The sequence below is a fragment of the Doryrhamphus excisus genome, linkage group LG16, assembly GCF_037039965.1.
Source record: "Doryrhamphus excisus strain RoL-2023G ecotype Guam linkage group LG16, RoL_Dexc_Guam_v1.1, whole genome shotgun sequence".
Classification (NCBI taxonomy): Eukaryota; Metazoa; Chordata; class Actinopteri; order Syngnathiformes; family Syngnathidae; genus Doryrhamphus; species Doryrhamphus excisus.
This window is the reverse complement of record NC_136372.1, coordinates 7636495-7657376: the sequence shown is the minus strand read 5'-3', so window position 1 is coordinate 7657376 and position 20882 is coordinate 7636495. Positions and strand designations below refer to the sequence as shown.

At 41.2% G+C, this 20882-nt stretch overlaps 1 protein-coding gene across 1 annotated transcript in view; it reads left to right on the top strand.

Annotated features, from left to right (window-relative positions):
* Positions 1-1068: 1068 nt before the first annotated feature.
* The window catches only part of fam20ca (FAM20C golgi associated secretory pathway kinase a), a 38432-nt gene continuing 18618 nt past the window's right edge, over positions 1069-20882 (top strand). Inside the window, exons 1-3 of the mRNA XM_058049022.2 lie at positions 1069-2042; positions 2477-2673; positions 8472-8550. Of these exons, the coding sequence (XP_057905005.1) occupies positions 1495-2042; positions 2477-2673; positions 8472-8550 (824 nt within the window). The 5' untranslated portion in view covers positions 1069-1494. The remainder of the gene's footprint in view (positions 2043-2476; positions 2674-8471; positions 8551-20882) is intronic.

The window sequence follows — 20882 nt, the reverse complement described above, 5'->3', positions numbered from 1 at the left end:
GTGTCTATTTATGCTTGCCAACAAATATTGAACACACTTTTCCAACGTCTTCCACAGTGGACATGAGGACCTATTGCTACTACCTTTTCATAGAAAATGATCAGGGTGGTGGATGCAACAAATTCACCAATAATGCAGAAATGCATGTGTGTAACTAAGGCGATGAAGTACATCTTGCATGTATGAAAACATACTGCAACACACATAAGCACTATTTATGTCTTTTTTATTTGCTTATTTTCTTTGATTTATGTACTGTATTGGGTAATATCAGTGTACAGATGACTATGTGGGTGCTATTTCATGTCTAGCAGGCTCTAATAATGTTAGGAATCCACATTTAAAAGGACATAAACTGGTTATTTATAAAGAAAGAAATCTTACTTAGCAGGAATTCACTTATTACAGTCATTCCTGGAGCCAATTAACCAAAAAAACAAGGGATTAACACACCTATTATTGATTGAGTTGCTTCCATAAGTCACTGGTTGTGGATGTGGTGTGGATGGTCATTATAATCGATTAAGTGATTGTTAAAAAAATTAGGCATGTGTGACATCACAAAAGAACAGTTTTGCGACACCCTCTAAAACCGAGTGTTTTGAGCTATTCCAAGTACTAATTGCACAACCGACAAAAATTCAACTTGCGTGTTGAATTTTTGCTTTTTTATTTATTATTTATTAATTTATTTGTATTTATTTTTTATTAATTTGCATTTTTACAGCTGTAAAATGGAATACTATATATAAAATATAGGCAAGTAAAGGTAAACTGAGAAAAGATCATTGATGAAATAATCATTATTTGGCACTATTTACCGTTGTCCACTGCAAAGGAAACAAGCGGATATACAGTACTCTATACAGTACTGTATCTTCACCTCCTAGTAAATTCACTCCTAGTATTAGCGCTCCCCGGTGGCGAATGATGGCGTTGCACCCTTTCAGGGTTTCCTGTCTGCAAGCTCCGACGTGCATGTCACAAGCGCTGCTTGCATGTTGTGCAGCCAATCGCTTCCTCATGACGCCACCGAGGCTGGACTCCACCGGGCTTCGATTGTATTATTGCACACACCCACGGAGGATGCACACTTGGAGGAGAGACAAGGCAGCGGGAAGACCTCCAGCGATGGCCGGGATGCTCGCACCTGTCGGCCGGGCTCCGCGTCGCTGATTCCGGCCAGGTGGCACCCAAACGGATCACCATTTTTTTGGCTTTATCACCAGGAATATTTTTTATCCAAAACAACTGCCAGCTTTCATTGTGTGGACTATATCGGTATATTTACATATAAATTTTCTTTTTTTAATGATTATTTGACTTTTAACTTGCACAATGGATGAAGATGTGACCATTCACGATGTCCATGAACTCTTTGGACTATTTTCGTTCAAATAAGAAAAAAAGGAGCACACGCTGGACTTTTTTAACATTTAAGCTGCTGCAAGGTGAAGCTTTTGTGTGCACACACACACAAAACACATCAAAAAGATGATCATGTTTCGTAAATTCAGACTTTTACTCCTCATGGTGTTTTTGGTGGCATGCACCGTGCACATTATGATAGACTTGTTGCCCAAACTGGAGAAGAGAGCATCGGGAACGGACGGCGCGGATAGCGGCTGCCAGTGCGCCCACCACGCCGGCGCGGAGTCGCAAGGATGGGCTAAGCAGCGCGCCAGGTCGGGGGCCGAAGCCGGTTCTTGGCCCAACAAACACACGCTCAGAATCCTGCAGGATTTCAGTAGCGAGCCCAACTCGAACCATACGTCACCGGAAAAGAGCACCGCCGTCGGGGACAAAGTGGAGGCTCCCCGGAGGTTGGGAGTGTCAGGCGGGAAGGCTGAGGACCACAAGCCGCTGATTGGAGAGGCGAACGGGGGTCGGGCGGTGAATGGAGCCGTTGCATCGCGACTGTCGGCTCTCTTTCAGCATCCTTTGTACAAGATTGGACTTCCGGGTCTTACGGACGGGGACACTTTATTTAATGTCAACACTGACATCAGATTTTATCCCAGAGCAACTGGCAACCAAGAATGGTATTTATCAACTATATCTTTCTATCTACTGTACCTACATTACTATTGTACATCTATCAAATGTCAAAATTTAATTTAAAAACGGTTTAATCTGGGGGGTAGTTGATCTTTATGTCTTTCATTTTCTTTGTCTGAGCAGGAAATGTTAGGATTGCAAATATTAGGTCAAAGGTGAAATGGTTATATTGTATTAATGTACACATAAAATGAGACTCTTTTGGAGTAATTCTACTCTGTGGCAAGTGAGGATGTTTGATGGCAAAATAGAAGAAAGCGTCATAAAAGTGTAGTAATAGTAGCACGCATTCATTTCTCCTGTTGTCATGACATCCTCTTTCCGGTCATGCTACTTCTGATTCATCATACTGCTGTATTATTAGATTGTGCTTCATTCAAACAGTATCTTCTCCTCTCAATCATCCGCTTTCCTCCAGGCCCAATGAAGGTGGCAACGACCAGGAGGAGGACGACGAGGAGGAAAACTCACCGGTAGCCGAAGCCACCGCGGAGTCGTACCCAAACTGGCTGCGATTCCACATCGGGATCAACCGCTACGAGCTGTACGCCAGACACAATCCAGTGCTGGATGCCTTGCTCAAGGACTTGGTGAACCAGAAGATCACCAGCGTGGGTGAGTCTCTCAGGATCACTTGATAGTCACGCCATTGTTGGTCAGAGGAAGTAGAAGTTACAGTTACAGGAGACTGTTGAGTAAAGGTATATGAGCAATCCGTCTTGGGTTAGAACAATGCTGGAAAGGATTGAGGTGAAGTTTTGGGATGTCTTTAGGAGTGACTGAACTTTCCCACCGAGGGCCACATCATGGAAAACACATTTTGGAAGTGTTAATTTTATTTTAAGCTAAAAAGCAATCCAATATATGGCAAGAAAAAAAGCATGCATCTCAGCTCTGTGTTATGCTATAGAAGACTTTTATTATTAGTGAATCAACATTGTTAATTGTTCTCAATACATTTATCATTATTTACTGCAGTTTTTTTGTTCAATTATATATTTAGAATTTACTACAGCCTGCAAATGCCCCCCAGGCCGCGCTTCAGACATTCTAGATAAAATAGATCTCCACTTTTTACGGGTGTTTACATCCGGGAAAACGAAAATTCATTCATTCATTTTCTACCGCTTATCCTCACAAGGGTCACGGGGGTGCTGGAGCCTATCCCAGCTTGGGGATATCCAGAATTTGATCTAAAAACGCTCTACGAGATCAATGTCGTCATTGACTCACCACTGCCTTGTTGTTGCCGTCACGTGACCAACATTCATTCATTCATTTTCTACCGCTTATCCTCACGAGGGTCGTGGGGGGTGCTGGAGCCTATCCCAGCTGTCTTTGGGCGAGAGGTGATGTACACCCTGGACTGGTCGCCAGCCAATCACAGGGCACATATAGACAAACAACCATTCACACTCACATTCATACCTATGGACAATTAACCTAGCATGTTTTTGGAATGTGGGAGGAAACCGGAGTACCCGGAGAAAACCCACACATGCATGGGGAGAACAGGCAAACTACACACAGAGATGTCCAAGGGCAGAATTGAACTCAGGTCTCCTGTGAGACCTGTGCGCTAACCACTTGACCGCTGTGTAGCCACCGATGAAAATATGCAAGTAATTAATTATATATACATTTTTGTAGGCGTGCACAATAATTCTGATGTCATACAATAATCCAATAACATTTACACATGGCTCTGATATAAATGTAAAAAAAACCTCCAATGAGGCGAGATTACCTATACTGTGCTGTAGGTGGGCTAGCATGAGCGAGTCAAGTGCTCCATTTTGGTGCTGCAAAAGCCACTGAGCTCCACCCATCCATATTAGTCATTTCTACAATACCATCCGCCATTTCATTAACGTGGAAATCACAGGGCCCCACTTTTAGTTAGCCCTTAGTTCATCGACACCAAACATTTTGCTATTTTCAAAAACCACGGCAATAGGAACAAGCCCCGGGCCCTGGACGATGTAGCAATGCTGGCATTTCAGGTGGTAGATAATGAATTGATGTCTTAAAGTTTGATGTTTTTTTTATTTTTGACATCCTCCTCGCTTCTCTTCCCCCTCCATACCATTCTGCAAGGGTGGATTTTGATGTTCTCTCATTTCGGATCAACATTTGCGATAAAAGTGTTGTTATTATTAGATTTATTTCACCTCCAGGACCATCATTTTCTCTCTTAAACATGCCTCACACTTTTAAAAAATGCATTTTTCACGATAATATATATAGGTACTCATCACTAATAAATGAGTATGTAATCTTACTTAATCATTATTATTAGATTATGTAAGATTAACTCTGAACCCCTGAGTTCCCAGTCACACATCCGTAACACATTATTGCAACACACATAAGCACTATTTTTGTCTTAATTTGGTTATTTTGTCTGATTTATGTACTGTATTGGGTAATATCAGTTTACAGGTGAATATGTGGGTGCTATTTCATGTGTAGCAGGCTCTAATGTTAGGAAACCACATTTTGAATGAAATAAACTAGTTATTTATAAAGAAAGAAATCTTACTTACCAGGAATTCACTTATTACGGTCATTCCTGGAGCCAATTAACCAAAAAACAAGGGATTAACACACCTATTATTGATTGAGTTGCTTCCATAAGTCACATGTTGTGGATGTGGTGTGGATGGTCAATATAATCGATTAATTAAAAATTAGGCATGTGTGACATCACAAAAGAACACTTTTCCGACGCCCACTAAAACCGAGCATTTTGAGCCATCCCAAACTGGCGACTAATCCAGGGTGTACCCCGCCTCTCGCTCGAAGACAGCTGGGATAGGTTCCAGCATGACCCTTGTGAAGATAAGCGGTATAGAAAATTAACAAATGATTCATTTGTGTTGAATCATGCCTGTAAAAATGCAGTCTAGCGAGTGCCTGCAAGCTTGCACGAAAAGCGTCTTCACCCCCTAATTATTTACATGAATTTTACACCTATGCACCACTTATCCGTCTCGCCAAAAGTGTAAAGCAAAGACAGAAAGTTGCAGCATTTCCTCCGGCTGGAGGGGTTAATGTTGCTTTCTCTGCCCCGGAGTGTCTCTGTCTGCACAGGCGGCCTTTTGTTCAGGCTTGGGTGAGGCTCATAAATCATACACGCACTTCTGGTGACGCGACACAGGTGGATTTATCATTGCGGCGTAAAGCGTGAATCTGATGTGACGGTGCGGGCAAGGGGGATGCTCGGAGGAGAAGAAGAAGCAGAAGGGCATGATTAATTTGTGTAGCGAAAGATGGATTATGGGTCAAGAGAAACACATGTATTATCTGTCTAATATGAAAACAGATGGGCTGTTGGAGAGTGTCTTGTCCAAGTTTACTAATGCTGATGTCATGTCGTTGCATGCGAGCGGGGAAACAATAAGCAGAGATTTGCGGGAAATTTTTCCACCGCCGAGGTACTTTTTATTTTATTAAAAACATAAAGCGAGCAGCACAGAGCATTGAATTGAGGTCACTCGTGGCTTACAATCGCATTGTTCAAACATACTTCAGGCAGGGTTTATGGATGCATTGTTGTGGCAGGGCTTAATCTTCAAACTTAATGAAGCTACACAAGAGCATCATCCCAGTTGACCTGACTTCAATAAATCTGCTTCGTGAGTTGACCTCATGGCTTTTCTTCAAAGTTGACTGTATGGTCCCAGAGGCATCAACATCCTATAAATAGAATATTTGTAGGTGCCGGTTATTGTTGTTTTGTAGTGCGGTTATAAAATGGTACTTTTACTGAGAAGCTCATTTTGTGGACTCCTATAGAGCAGCTACACACAATAACCGACACAGTAAACTTTTTAGGTTCTCCAGAATCTGCACCTATTCCAGCTGTATTTAATTTAAATTATTCCGCCCACGACCCTCCTCCGGGCAAGCCCCAAAGGGCTTCCTAATTATGAACCATATAAGGAAGCCCGCCCCTCTGTGACATCACAAAGGGGCAGTTTTACCACGCCTTCTGAAACCGAGTGTTTTGAGCCATCCCAAACTTCTATCAGGACTCACTTCCAAATGCGCAAACCTCATTATCTGAACCTTTGGCATGGTTTAACACGACAATAAAACCTTCTAACTACGTTTATAGGTCAGAAAAGTGGAAAAAGCATAATAGGTCCCCTTTAAGTAATTCCTAATGTGCAGTGTTTGCTGTCTGCTGCACTGTTTACTGGAATGCTTTGAACTGCAAATCTCCTTTCAGAAGATGGACTTTCAAATGTATTGCCTTGAGACACTTACCCAGAAGTAATGGGTAGTTGAGGAGCGAACCAACTTCAAGCAAGAGGCGGGGTCGCCAGTTCAGTTGCATCACAAAGACATAATTATTGTTATGTAGACTTCAAATTGAGAATATGGTGTTCTGTTGCTATAAACATGGTACATACAAGAACAAAGATGAAACTAGATAAAATAGTGGATAAATGGACATTTGGAACTGAACTGTGTTTGTGCCCGCATGCGTTTGAAACACAAATAAATTCCTCTTCAATGCTTAACCTCTTGAACGCTACACGGCTCTATGCTTTTTGAGTTCATGGTTGCTGTGGGGCGCTCTTTTACATGAGAGATGCTGAGCTCTTATAAAATGCACTTCTGCCAAGATGTGGCCGTTTAAACTGCACCAAACATAATTTCTTCTATTGTGAAGTTACATCATCACCTATGTGTGCCTCTCACACAAAATCACGTAAAAGACACGTATAAAAACATATAAATTGACGAAACCTTTTGAATATGTTGCCTTGAACTTGGCTGCATTGTTTTTGTGCATAATCATTTTCAATTCCGGATGAGTGGTTAGCACGCAGGCCTCACAACTAGGAGACCCGAGTTTGATTCCACTCTCGGTCATCTCTGTGTGGAGTTTGCATGTTCTCCCCGTGCATGTGTGGGTTTTCTCAGAGTACTCCGGTTTCCTCCCACATTCCAAAAACATGCTAGGTTAATTGGTGACTCCAAATTGTCCATAGGTATGAATGTGAGTGTGAATGGTTGTTTGTCTATATGTGCCCTGTGATTGGCTGGCGACCAGTCCAGGGTGTACCCCGCCTCTCGCCCGAAGACAGCTGGGATAGGCTCCAGCACCCCTGCGACCCTCATGAGGATAAGCTGTAGAAAATGAATGAATGAATTAATTAATATGATAATGTTTGATAGCAAATGCTAACTGGACATAATACACAAACTGTCTGGTTAGATTTTATATCTATGTAGTATGTTATATGTTTTATCCAAAGAGGTACAGACCAGGTTGTGTATTGTCTTTGTCTCAACTGTCTTATATGTGAATGAACAGTTACATAGTACAACAAAAGCATGTTATGTGGTTGCACCGTTCCATCCAATACCTTACAATTTGGCTATGGTATGAATATTTTGGCTGCAACTGCACATGCATAATGCGAACATCTGTCTGAGCGGGAAAATTGACAGTGGCGATTGGACCTCTGGGACCCAAGAAGTTGTAATAAAAGGCTGAAGTGTGCATGCAAACCAAGTGTGCAAGAGAGAGAAGAGACAATAAAAGACAGCTCATGCATGCTAGGTGGTGGGATAGTAAGTGGGTTCTCCGCAGGGGGGGGGTTTATTTGGATACAGGAGTTCGCCAGCAGCGCAGTGCCGTGAGACGCTCGAGTTAATGCGCTGTAATAAATGAGCAAATCCCCCAAAGCCTGTCCATTAAGAGCCAAATAGGCAGCCATTTAGAAGAACCTTATTTCTGAGACTGAAGTAGATTGCTTATTATTGCTATGATTGTGATTAAATGTTTAATTTGTCAAAAGCAAAGGTGGCTCGTCTGTTCAAGCTGATTTTATTGTTGAATTCATTTTAAAAAATCAAACAGCATTTGTATTGGATTTTATTAAACTGAGCAGGTAAACATAATAAAATGATGAGCATTTTGTCAATGTTTTTATTGGTTTTTGCTGTTTGTGGTGCCTTCAGGTGTAAATGGTGATTGGCAGTGCCATTTGATATCCTTCATGTGATTTGGTCATGGCCTTGGTTTTATTTGTTTTGGACACACTTAACAGGTTTAAGCAACATCACATGATTACAGTTGCACAATTCAACATGTCTGAAAAGAAGTAGGAAAGTAGGAATACGCTTTCACTTTTAATCATAAATACAAAGATGTCTGCCTGTGCTACTTTATTTTGTTGTGTCAAAACATTGCTCATAGTGCTTTTTTGGTCTTTTTCCCCACCCATGGATAATGCTGCAAGTATACTTTTTCCAGAATATATGACAATTACGCTGTGATTGCTCATTGTGGTCAGCAGATTTGATTGCCTTGTGATTACATTCATGCAAGACTCTTTTTAGAGTGTGGATCTGCATGCTTTTTGACATATGTACATAAATTCTGTCTTTTGCAGCTATGAAATCAGGAGGCACCCAACTAAAGCTGATCATGACGTTCCAGAACTACGGACAGGCTCTGTTCAAACCTATGAAGTAAGTGCATAAGTTTTTATTTTGAGTTTTTTTGGAAAACTCCGGCCAGACAAGAGATTCATTGGTGTGTGGATTGGCAAATCTGAGCTTTTTGTGTGGCTTTAGCTCATGTTTATCATCCAACATAACATGGATATGTGTTAGTGTCATGTCAATGCTTCAAGCAGCAGTAGAAGCAGACGCATGGGTGATTTTTCATTCATTCATTTTCTACTGCTTATCCTCACGAGGGTCGCGGGGGTGCTGGAGCCTATCCTAGCTGTCTTGGGGCGAGAGGTGGGGTACACCCTGGACTGGTCGCCAGCCAATCACAGGGCACATATAGACAAACAACCATTCACACTCACATTCATACCTATGGACAATTTGGAGTCGCCAATTAACCTAGCATGTTTTTGGAATGTGGGAGGAAACCGGAGTACCCGGAGAAAACCCACGCATACATGGGGAGAACATGCAAACTCCGCACAGAGATGGCCGAGGGTGGAATTGAACCCTTGTCTCCTAGCTGTGAGGTCTGCGTGCTAACCACTAACCACCATTGATTTTAAAGACAATAAACATGTTACGGCTGCACAGTGGAGGAGTGGTTAGTGCGTAGGCCACACAGCTACGAGACCTGGGTTCGATTCCCCCATTTGGGCATCTATGTGTGATGTTTGCATGTGAGTTTTCCCCATCCATGCTAGCTTTATTGGCGACTCCAAATTGTCCATAGGTATGAATGTGAGTGTGAATGGTTTGTCTACATGTTTGTCTACATGTGCCCTGTGATTGGCTGGCGACCAGTCCAGGGTGTACCCCGCCTCTCGCCCGAAGACAGCTGGGATAGGCTCCAGCACCCCCACAACCCTCGTGAGGATAAGCGGTAGAAAATGAATGAATGAATGTCCGTTTTTGAAACTGCACGTACAAAGAAAAAAGTACATTTGCTTCATTGAAACTACTTCTAATGTTCAAAATAAATCTCACAGGATTCATCCGCATCTTCTGATGCATCGCAATAGATAGCTCTACTCTGTGTGATCTTCTTCTGATGTCTGCCTGCTTTTTAATTAACTTCAACAGGCTTATGTGTTAATTAACATGAGCAGTGGGCCATCATACCGCTTGTCTTTGGGGAGACGTATGTGCTAGCAAAGGCATGAAAAGGAAATACCCGTTCTCTCTGTCTCTCTTTGCTGTCCCGTTGAATTCCCCCGCCAACACGGATAAACAGCGTCCGGGCCAACTGGGCTGTGATCAAAAGTAATTGCTCAGAAGCTCCCTTTGACGGCTGTGAAATGCAGAATGGTTTTCTACATGAGTGCCTCGCTGGTGTGGAGTGTTGGATTCTAGGAGAGTTAAAGACAAATAGTGTTTTTCTAACAACTCTGACTGTGGAGTGATGCAAAGGTAGTGCTGAGTATGGTTTAAGAGTGTCGTGTTTGGTTCAGCTACAAAAAGCAAGTGGACCGAGATCGCTTGATAGATGGGTTTTAGTCCACCTGCAAGTGAACTGTGGTGCGGTTCAGTTTGAACTCAACATTTGAACTCAAATGTGAACACAACACTTGGACCAGTGTTAAAATGACGGCAATTATGTTGCTACACCCTTGTGTTGCTCGCTATTTTGACAATACTATGACAAATAGTGTGCTGCACCCTAGCTATTGGCTATATATGAAAAAGGAACAATGAAATCACCTTCATTTAGACATAAACACATTTAAAGAGAACATGCAGTGGTGTGGAAACGTGTTTGCCCCCCTCCGTGATTTCTTATTTTTGCATGTTTGTCAAATCATCATCAACCAAATTAAAATATTATACAACTGAATACAAAATGCAGTTTTTAAATTAAACTTAATTATTAAAGGCGTGAAAAAACATAACTTGTTTTATTACACCTGAAGGTTATAAAGCTTTGGGACTCCAGCACACTGCAGTGAGAGCCATTGTCCACAAATAGAAAACATGGAACAGTGAAGAACCTTCCCAGGAGTGGTTGCCCAATTAAGATTACGCTCCGTTAAGGCTAATGTTCATGACTCCACCATAAGAAAGACACTGGGCAAAAACGCCAGATTTCAGAAAAAGAACATCATATATAGACAGTAAAATATGGCGGTGGTAGTGTGATGGTCTGGGGCTGTTTTGCTGCTTCAGGACCTGGAAGACTTGCTGTGATAAATGGAGGCATGAATTCTGCTGACGGAGAATATCCAGCCATCTTTTAATTCAATAATTTAAATAATTTCTCTACCCACCAACTATATGTGGTTTCTTGAGTTTTTCTTATTTGCTGTTTTATTATTATTTTATTTATTTATTACTGATTGATTTTTTTCTTTATTTTGATTTATGTATTTTTTCATCTTATTTTGTGTAGTAAATAAAAAAATTTATATTTGAGAAGATTTCTTGCTTTTCTCAGAGCTTTTCTTGTGGAAAACCGGAACCAAAGCACTGAAAAAGTGGAGTGTAGAGCAGAAGCAAAAGCATTGAAGACACTTTTTTCTTTTTTTTTTGTTTTATGTTCACCCAGCCTCACCCAGACCCTAGCTCCAGTGACCCCCAGGTAAATTGAGTTTGAGACCCCTGCATTAAAGCTTTTTAATGTGCTACCCCCGCAAGATATTTTTGTGACATGTGCTGTCGGATGCTAATTTTACATCACTCTCACAAATAAATTTCACACTGCAGACATGTTTGTTTGGAGCCAGGGAGGATACCCAAGGGACCGCTACAGGCTGCAATAGTTCGAGCCACAGGTGATCGCCATTGCGAGGCATTTATCAATGATAAATGGCGCATTCTTACTTACTTGTATCCGTATTGTTGTCTTGCACACTGGAAGGGGTGTTGCAAGGGCAGGAGAGACGGTCTCCTCGTGAGACAAATATGCTACTTAGATATCACTCTCCGTTCCATAGTATTAGATCCGTTCTTGTGATGGCAAAGACACCATCTGGCAACGCGTGACTACATATTTATTAATTGTATGCATACACGGTAAGCAGTTCTTTCTTTGTTTATTGTACAGTTTAATCAATTATGGGAGTGCATCATAACCACAAAACCTAACCCAAAACATTGTAACACGAAATGCACACAAGTACCAACCTCTCCAGCTATACAAGCTGCACACTGACTACTCATTTCATGTCAAAGGCCTTGTCCCCTTGAGAATATAGTGTCATAAAGTGCTTACTGAAATGTGACATGTCTATCACTATCAGTCTTTATTTAGCTTGAGAAATGATAAGGAAATCAGGTTCTCTGACTGCCACAATAAAAGATAGAAATCAGACAGCCCAGAGAGCGCCGCTGGTATAAAAATATCACAGTGAACATGATGAAAAATAACCTTTGTTTTACTGTCGGTGTGTCCCACTTTTATTGGAGACGCGTACGGCGTGGGTTATAGTAGTTCAGAGTGAGGGCTCCAAAAGAGGGATGATGTTTCAGTTCTACTTTGAGCAGACAAACTACTTTCTCCTATACTGTACATTATGGATGGGAGATATGGCCTAGAATACATATTGCCGTGTACACTGAAGCGTCTTGGAATAACAAAGTATCATGATATTTTCTTTAGTATACAAATGATAATTACAAGAAATACATGAAAAGTGTTCAAATATATAGCTTATATACATATATATGCAATGTCTGTAATGTAGGTGTGTGTGCATGAACAGAGAAGCTATATAGAAGATATATGTATATATATATTTATATATAAATATATATCTTTTATTCATTCATTGATCCTCACAAGGGTCGCAAGGGGTGCTGGAGCCTATCCCAGCTGTCTTTGGGCGAGAGGCGGGGTACACCCTGGACTGGTCACCAGCCAATCACAGGGCACATATAGACAAACAACCATTCACACTCACATTCATACCTATGAATGTTCCAATTTGGAATGTGGGAGGAAACCGGAGTACCCGGAGAAAACCCGGAGAGAACATGCAAACTCCACACAGAGATGGCCGAGAGTGGGATTGAACTCGGATTTCCTAGCTGTGAGGTCTACGTGCTAACCACTCGACTACCGTGCAGCCTATATCTTTTATATAAAGATATATATATATTATCTTTTGTTATTGTTGCTTAAATGATGCAGGAATATCCAAAATACAATTGAAGAAGCAGATATAGTCGTCCAAAAGGTTTTTGGGGAGCAGCACTATAGTCCGTCCATCTGGATCCTTGTTCTAAGCCCAGTATAAAGACTCCATGCCAGACTTCCATGTCTGTCTGGCTCATGTCCCTAGTGCCCATCCTACACACTCCCTGCCAAGATCCTGAGTATGGCGTCCGCATGCAAATATTACATCTTGCCAAATGGATATTATTATGGGGTCAAGACTGCTTCTTCATGTTATTTAAGGCTCACAAGATCAAATATTCATGTGTTTGTGTAACTGGAGTGATTATATGTTACATCATCACACCGTGGCCATGCTGCAGCATCCTGCAAGACATTATATTCTGACTTCCTGTTGGAGCTCATCTGCATGTACAAGCTTGGCTCTTATAGCACTAGCCAAAACCTAAACAGTTGTATTATTTATATGTGGGAAGGATTACATTGGATTTGTAGTCTATTTGTAGTTTGTCTGTGGTGTGTGGAAAATGCAGGTCAAACATTATTTCCAAAAACATGCTAGGTTAATTGGCGACTCCATGTTGTCCATAGGTATGAATGTGAGTGTGAATGGTTGTTTGTCTATATGTGCCCTGTGATTGGTTGGTGACCAGTCCAGGGTGTACCCCGCCTCTCACCCCAGTGACAGCTGGGATAGGCTCCAACATACCCACGTCCCTCGTGAGGATAAGCGGCATAGAAAACATATTTACGGATGGATGCTGCATCCCAATTTTATGTCTTACAGGTCCAACATTAGTGTATTGGAAGTGTGTAAAATTGTGTGTGTAAAAAGTTTTTTGTCTATATGTGCCCTGTGATTGGCTGGCCACCAGTCCAGGGTGTACCCCGCCTCTCGCTCGAAGTCAGCTGGGATAGGCTCCAGCATACTTCTTGAATGGATGCAGTGTGTCTTGTCATTTCTTTGTCATTACTTCCTATTCCTGTTCTCATGCTACAAAGTTCTGATTATATCCTGTATAAAGCGGTTTAAATGCTTCCATGTAAATACAAAAGTGGGACTCGTGTTCAATTCCATCTGCTTGCGAACATCGAAAGAGAAGAATTGCCGTTTTATCATCTTCAACCACAGCATTGTGAGGGACTTACGACACAAATAACAAGCATCTGCTGGTACACAAAAAAGTCACAGATTGAGCTGTCAGTGTTACGCCGTGCCACACATTTGTTGACTGAAAAAATTGAAAGGCAATGAAATGTAAAGCGAGGGGAAGATAATAGCATCACATTCATCACATTGAGCTGCGGAAAATCCCTGCAGTAAGAACCTAAACGTTAGGCTACATGGATAACACACATATGGGTGAACTGTAAATTAATAGCATGTAAATGTATGCATTCATGGCATGCACCACACAGACACATGCACAAATCCCCTCAGGAATTTTTCACCGTAGTGCAGCTTATGTCATATCCAAGCATATCCAAGATTTTTTTTTTACTCCTTCTTATAGAGGTCTTTTATAAAAGTGTTTTCTTAAAGAGCCCCCATGAGAAAATTACAGTGGAACCTCTGAGATCAAAGAAAATCAGTTGCTTATAGCAATTTTTCCCCATGGAGCGTAATTGAAAAGGAAATAGTTCCAGGATCAAACTGTCGCTTCTCGATGCCGTTTTTATATATTTATTTATATTTATATTTTTTTACTTTTGTAAAAGTGCAGCAAATGTATGGCTAAAGTCTAATCTTGTGACATCTCCTTTACTTCAGAACTACTACAAATTGTTAAAATACAGGAGCCAATCACGAGCCATCACTGCACTCAAAACTAGCTTTTCAACTCAATTAAAGTTGCAGGATGTCACTATACGTATATCATAGTATAACAATGTAACAGTCTGACTCATGGCGTCATCTCACAACTTACGCTAAATTCATCACACAGCAACTTAATACTCAAAAGTTATACCTAATAATTATACAAATGTGCCAATATGATTTTAAAATGGGGGTAAAACAGCTCTTTTAGAGTTTTCCCATTATTAATTCCATCTGAACAATGCATTCATTAGGGTATTGCAATAACATCCGCCTCCCTTGGGGCTCATCGGACTCTCTCTGGTGGACAGAGGCAGCATTACAACTGATTAAATCATTTAAAAAAAATAATTTCAAACTCATATTGATACATGTTGGTATATTTTTAGGTAAACATTTTGAGTGTTAAGTTGCTGTGTGATGAGTTCAATTGGGGTGCAACGATTCCTCAAATAATTCCAGTACCTTGATTAAAAAAAATAATTGACCGAAGCTTACGTTACCAACAAGCTTAGGTCGCACACGCAGACGATGAAGGAATCTGAGAGTTGAGAATGCACCAAGGCAATGAAAGAGATGGAAAGCTCAATATAAGTGTGGCTAAGCAGCAAGTTGTACACCGTGATATGTATCTGTTGTAACGCAGCACTTGCATACACCACAGCAGGACGTTTTGCATCATCTCCTCCCGATTGAAGCGGAAGATCTGCAACAAAGTAAACATAACCTAGTGCAAATGAGTGAGATTAAGGTTAATATACCTCACTAACATAACGTTTGCCATGCGGAGGGCTTATTTTCTCTTAATTATGACGACTGTCAAATGCGTGGCAGTATATTAGAATGGTGACGTGACTTCATAGAGGATTATTTCAGCAACAGGGAGAGAGAGAATGACAGCACCCAGCCATGTCCCGCAACAGTAATTATTTCATGTTAATGCGGCTCAAAGTCTGCCTTTGCTACCTCGAAATGAAGGCACAAATCAGTTTTTTACTCTAAGTTTAGTGGGTGTGACTTATACATCAGAATTTACAGTAATATGCCGTATCTCAGGGCTGCACGATGGACGAGTGGTTAGCACGTGAAGATCGGGAAGACCTGGGTTTGATTTTCCACTTGAGCATCTCTGTGTAGAGTTTCGTGTTCTCCCCGTGCATGCGTGGGTTTTCTTCGGGTACTCCGGTTTCCTCCCACATTCCAAAAACATGCTAGGTTAATTGGTGACTCCAAATTGTCCATAGGTATGAATGTGAGTGTGAATGGTTGTTTGTCTATATGTGCCCTGTGATTGGCTGGCCATCAGTCCAGGGTGTACCCAGCTGGACAGCTGGGATAGGCTCCAGCATACCCACGACCATGTTTACATATTTACGGATGGATGCTGCATCCCAATTTTGTGTCTTACAGGTCCAACATTAGTGTATTGGAAGTGTGTAAAATTTGGAATTTAGACAGTTTACTACTGCTTTTAGTAAGTCCTTCTGGGAAAATACTGTTCTGTGTATATGTACATGTTTTATGTTAACAAGCTGTTTGTCCACATCTGTCTCCAACAGAGTGTGTGGCTCCCAGAAGTGCTATTGTGCATTTTTTGTGCATATTCTGCATCTACGTTTTACAGATACCCTGCAACTCTGCACTTTCCAACGTATTAGATGCCATATTTCACATAACAATATAACATCAAGCAACACTAGCATAGCTAAGTGAGTTACAGTACTAACAGAGTTCTGCAGTACAATGCCACCACTCACCTTGGAGTGTGTATGGTGACTTGGATGCTACAGAAGACAGGTGTTGACCACAGCTGTCTCACCCAGTCTCACAAAGTCCTACAGGGTTGACAGAGTTCAAGCACTCTCCTCTGTCCACTCAGGGGTGGGTGGTGCTGGAGAATTGGGAGTCATCAATGAGCCAAGCCGAAGCCGCCACAGCTGTGGCCGCTCAATCATAGATTGAGGATGAATTACACAGGAGGTGTTGACGGCGAGTCTGCAGACTGCACACAGCATTCACAACATGGTCCTTGTTGATGGCTCATCAGTATTTTATCCAATAGTTTACATCCTGGTTAAGGATTGTCTTTATTTTTTAATCTGGAAAAGTCCAAATGTAACTACAATGCAGATAATTATAAGCAGCTGGTGGCAAACCAGCTCAGTTATCAATTGATTTTCAGGTATAAAAATAAATAAAATTGAGCTGCTTTTACCTCGGAAGCAGATTGAGTCCAAACATTTATAAACCAGTGTTATAGAATAACTAATAATCAACACATTATAGTCCTCATTTCATCACTGGTAAGATGATAAAAAACAGTTTTTGCACCCCCATCACACGCTTCTTCCCTTCTTATGGGCCGTTGTCCTCTTCACTTCAGTCAAGTGCCACACAGACACACAAAAGAACAATCACACGCCTTAAGGAAAAACAAACGGAGAAAGTGAAAGTTAGCTTCTCAGGACATCAAGCAATTTGTCTGAGCCGCCTGTCCAAATCAATGACAAGCTCTAGAGATCAGGTGCGCTTTGTTTACAAGTGGCTCGAGAGAGAAATCAGGATAGATTTGAAGGAAGAAGAGTGTGTGTTTGTTGGAGAGCCTCTTTTAAACATAAAAGAATAAAGTTAGTAGTCATTGTGGTGCAGGCAAACTTTGCTGTGTTGTGGTTTGGGACTCTGGACAAGTTTTTTGGTCGGCACCAGGTGCAGGTCCCTCAGTATTTTGGTCAGTGGACTAAAGGTTGTGCAGCAAAGAACATACTGTATGCATTTACGATGTCCACACGGAGGAATAGTTGAATCGAGGTGGGAACCGATAACTACGTGAAAATGATGTAATACACAAGGCAAACCTATGTATGGCGCTGTGAACACATACGCCCTCGGAACCATGTGACACACCAAACCGAGAAGTGGAATCACTTCTGAGAATCATTATGGAATATCCGGCGAAATATTCAGATATTATGTTGGTCACGTGGCTGCACAGCGGAAGAGTGGTTAGCGTGCAGGCCTCACAGCTAGGAGACCCGAGTTCAATCCCACCCTCGGCCATCTCTGTGTAGAGTTTGTATGTTCTCCCCGTGCATGCGTGGGTTTTCTCCGGGTACTCCGGTTTCCTCCCACATTCCAAAAATATGCTAGGTTAATTGGCGACTCCAAATTGTCCATAGGTATGAATGTGAGTATGAATGGTTGTTTGTCTATATGTGCCCTGTGATTGGCTGGCGACCAGTCCAGGGTGTACCCCGCCTCTCGCACGACTTGATTGGGCAGGTTTTGTTACAGATGATGTAACTCAAATATTCCAAAACTGGTGGAATACATAGTTTATTTCCATATTGTGCTTTATTTGCGTGCTTGGATTTTACAAAAAGCTTCTAAAATATACTTTTAAAGAGTGCTGTTGTCACACAGGCCGAGTGGTTATCATGTTGGCCACACAGTCAGGAAATCGGGACTACCTGGGTTCCTTCCACATTCCAAAAACATGCTAGGTTAATTGGTGACTCCAAATTGTCCATAGGTATGAATGTGAGTGTGAATGGTTGTTTGTCTATATGTGCCCTGTGATTGGCTGGCGACCAGTCCAGGGTGTACCCCGCCTCTCGCACAACTTGATTTTTGGGCAGGTTTTGTGACAGATGATGTAACTCAAATATTCCAAAACTGGTGGAATACATAGTTTATTTCCATATTGTGCTTTATTTGCGTGCTTGGATTTTACGAAAAGCTTCTAAAATATACTTTTAAAGAGTGCTGTTGTCACACAGGCCGAGTGGTTAGCATGTTGGCCACACAGTCAGGAAATCGGGACTACCTGGGTTCCTTCCACATTCCAAAAACATGCTAGGTTAATTGGCGACTCCAAATTGTCCATAGGTATGAATGTGAGTGTGAATGGTTGTTTGTCTATATGTGCCCTGTGATTGGCTGGCGACCAGTCCAGGGTGTACCCCACCTCTCGCACGACTTGATTTTTGGGCAGGTTTTGTGACAGATGATGTAACTCAAATATTCCAAAACTGGTGGAATACATAGTTTATTTACATATTGTGCTTTATTTGCGTGCTTAGATTTTACAAAAAGCTTCTAAAATATACTTTTAAAGAGCGCTGTTGTCACACAGGCTGAGTGGTTAGCATGTTGGCCACACAGTCAGGAAATCAGGAATAGCTGGGTTACTCCCACATTCCAAAAACATGCTAGGTTAATTGGTGACTCCAAATTGTCCATAGGTATGAATGTGAGTGTGAATGGTTGTTTGTCTATATGTGCCCTGTGATTGGCTGGCCACCAGTCCAGGGTGTACCCCACTTCTTGCCGGAAGACAGCTGGGATAGGCTCCAGCATACCATATCAAGTTGAGTTTCAGGGTTAGTTTTGTTAGTTGGGGACCAAATGAACAAACATGTGTGACCCCACCCCAAGTCACGCCTGTGTGATCCCATTATTATTTTTTTATATATACACATTCTTCTGTTCTATTTTACAGCTGTCAAAAGAAAATGAGGTCTTTCTCTGTCATTGTCTCTCTTTTGTCGACTTCACCCTCGTCTCAGCTCAGTCTATTCTTGATTTTTAAGGGGGGGGGTCGACAGTTTAGCGTGTGTCATCTCAAATCTCTGATGACTTGCTTTGTGACAGGCAGACTCCCGATTCAGAGAGAGAGAGAGACTTTTCTTATTTTAGAGTCCCAAGCTTTCAACTCCCTTAGCGCACTTCACATGGAGACATCTCTCATGAATGTTTTACTGGGTCAACTCCTGAGGAAGATGAGGGTGTTTTTTTTCTCTTCCATTCATCCCTTCTTCCTCCTATGCGTCCATCGCTCTTTCATCATTGTCATCGTACTTCATAAATACGTTATACACTGTCAGGTTGATGTGTAGAAGCTAATGATACTAGAATGAATGTAGTTCAAGCTATGTGCTATGCTAATTAAAACCTAGCTGTCACATATTTTATATTACTCGTTATGTTAACACCCTAAAGATGGAGTGCAGCATTCCAGATGCTGGTTGACCTGATTTGTTTCACTTTTTCCCCCATTGGAAGCATTTAGAAGAGAATTAATCAGATTCAAGGTAGAACTTTTTGTCTTAGTATTTCATGATATGTGGCATAAAAGCTACAGAAAAAGCAAAACACGGACCTCAGGTGAGCTTTTTTGTGTCATAATGCATCTTTTAACTTTTGGAATGTTGAGAAAAGCTACATTTTCCACTAATTGTAACATTTCTCTGGCAGGTGTAAATATAGTGTCTGACTAAAGGGAGTATACACCTTACATTTCAGCAGACGTTTATATTAAAGTTGCCAACATATTGTCAAGCAGCAATACTAAAGAAATGAAACAACTTGTATAATATTATATACTTACTATCCACTGAACAGCACCAACACAAAGCAATTATTGGTAATGGTGATGGTTTTATTTCATTTGAACATGCATCAGATTACAATTGAATGCATCACATAATCAGTTCACTGTTCCACATGTCCAAAAGGAGTAGGAAGAAGCAAAGCTTATTAAATCCTACCCCTCCATCTGGTACTTTTACAATCAGTAACTGTTACATTTGTTCACTTCCTGCTTTCCTAATAGTTTTTTTTGTCACATACTGAAGTCCGAGGTGATATGACCATCCAATTAAGATTAAGATATGCCTTTATTCGTCCCTCAGTGGGGAAATTTGTATTGCACAGCAGCAAGAGTACAGAGTCAGTTAAGCAGAGTCAGTTAATGACATAATGGGTACCATAGTAAGTGTCAATATAGTGATATGTATAGCACATCATGACTGGTTCAAGACTCTTCATCCTTGTATTTAGCAAACATCAACTGCTTGTATTGTTTCTTGAATTGGCTCATCGTTGTGCATTGTTTGAGGTTCTTACTCAATCCATTCCATAGTTTGATTCCACATACTGAAATGCTATGGCTTTTTAACGTAGTCCTAGCATATAAGTGTTTCAAATGTAGTTCTTCCCTGAGATCATATTTCTCCTCTCTTGTAGAGAAGTATTGGATGACATTTTTAGGTAATTGGTTATTTTTAGCCTTATGCATTATTTTAGCTGTTTGAAGATGAACTATATCAGCAAGTTGAAGTATTTGTGATTTTAGAAATAAGGAGTTAGTATGTTCTCTGTAGGCGGCATTATGAATTATCCTTACTGACCTTTTTGGCTAAATAGCTGGCAACACAAGTGAGCAACAAGATAAAGTAGCATCATGGACTACTTTATATCTATTTCTATAATTATCCCTTGAAAAGATATAATAAAAGCCTTCCGGAGTACAAAGATTTTCATGGCAGGACTTCCAGGTAGCAAATATCTGGGCTCCCAATGAGAGAGCAGTCGGCCTAGCCCGGCGTCTTTGTCTTCCCCTGCTGAGAAAAGCTAGTC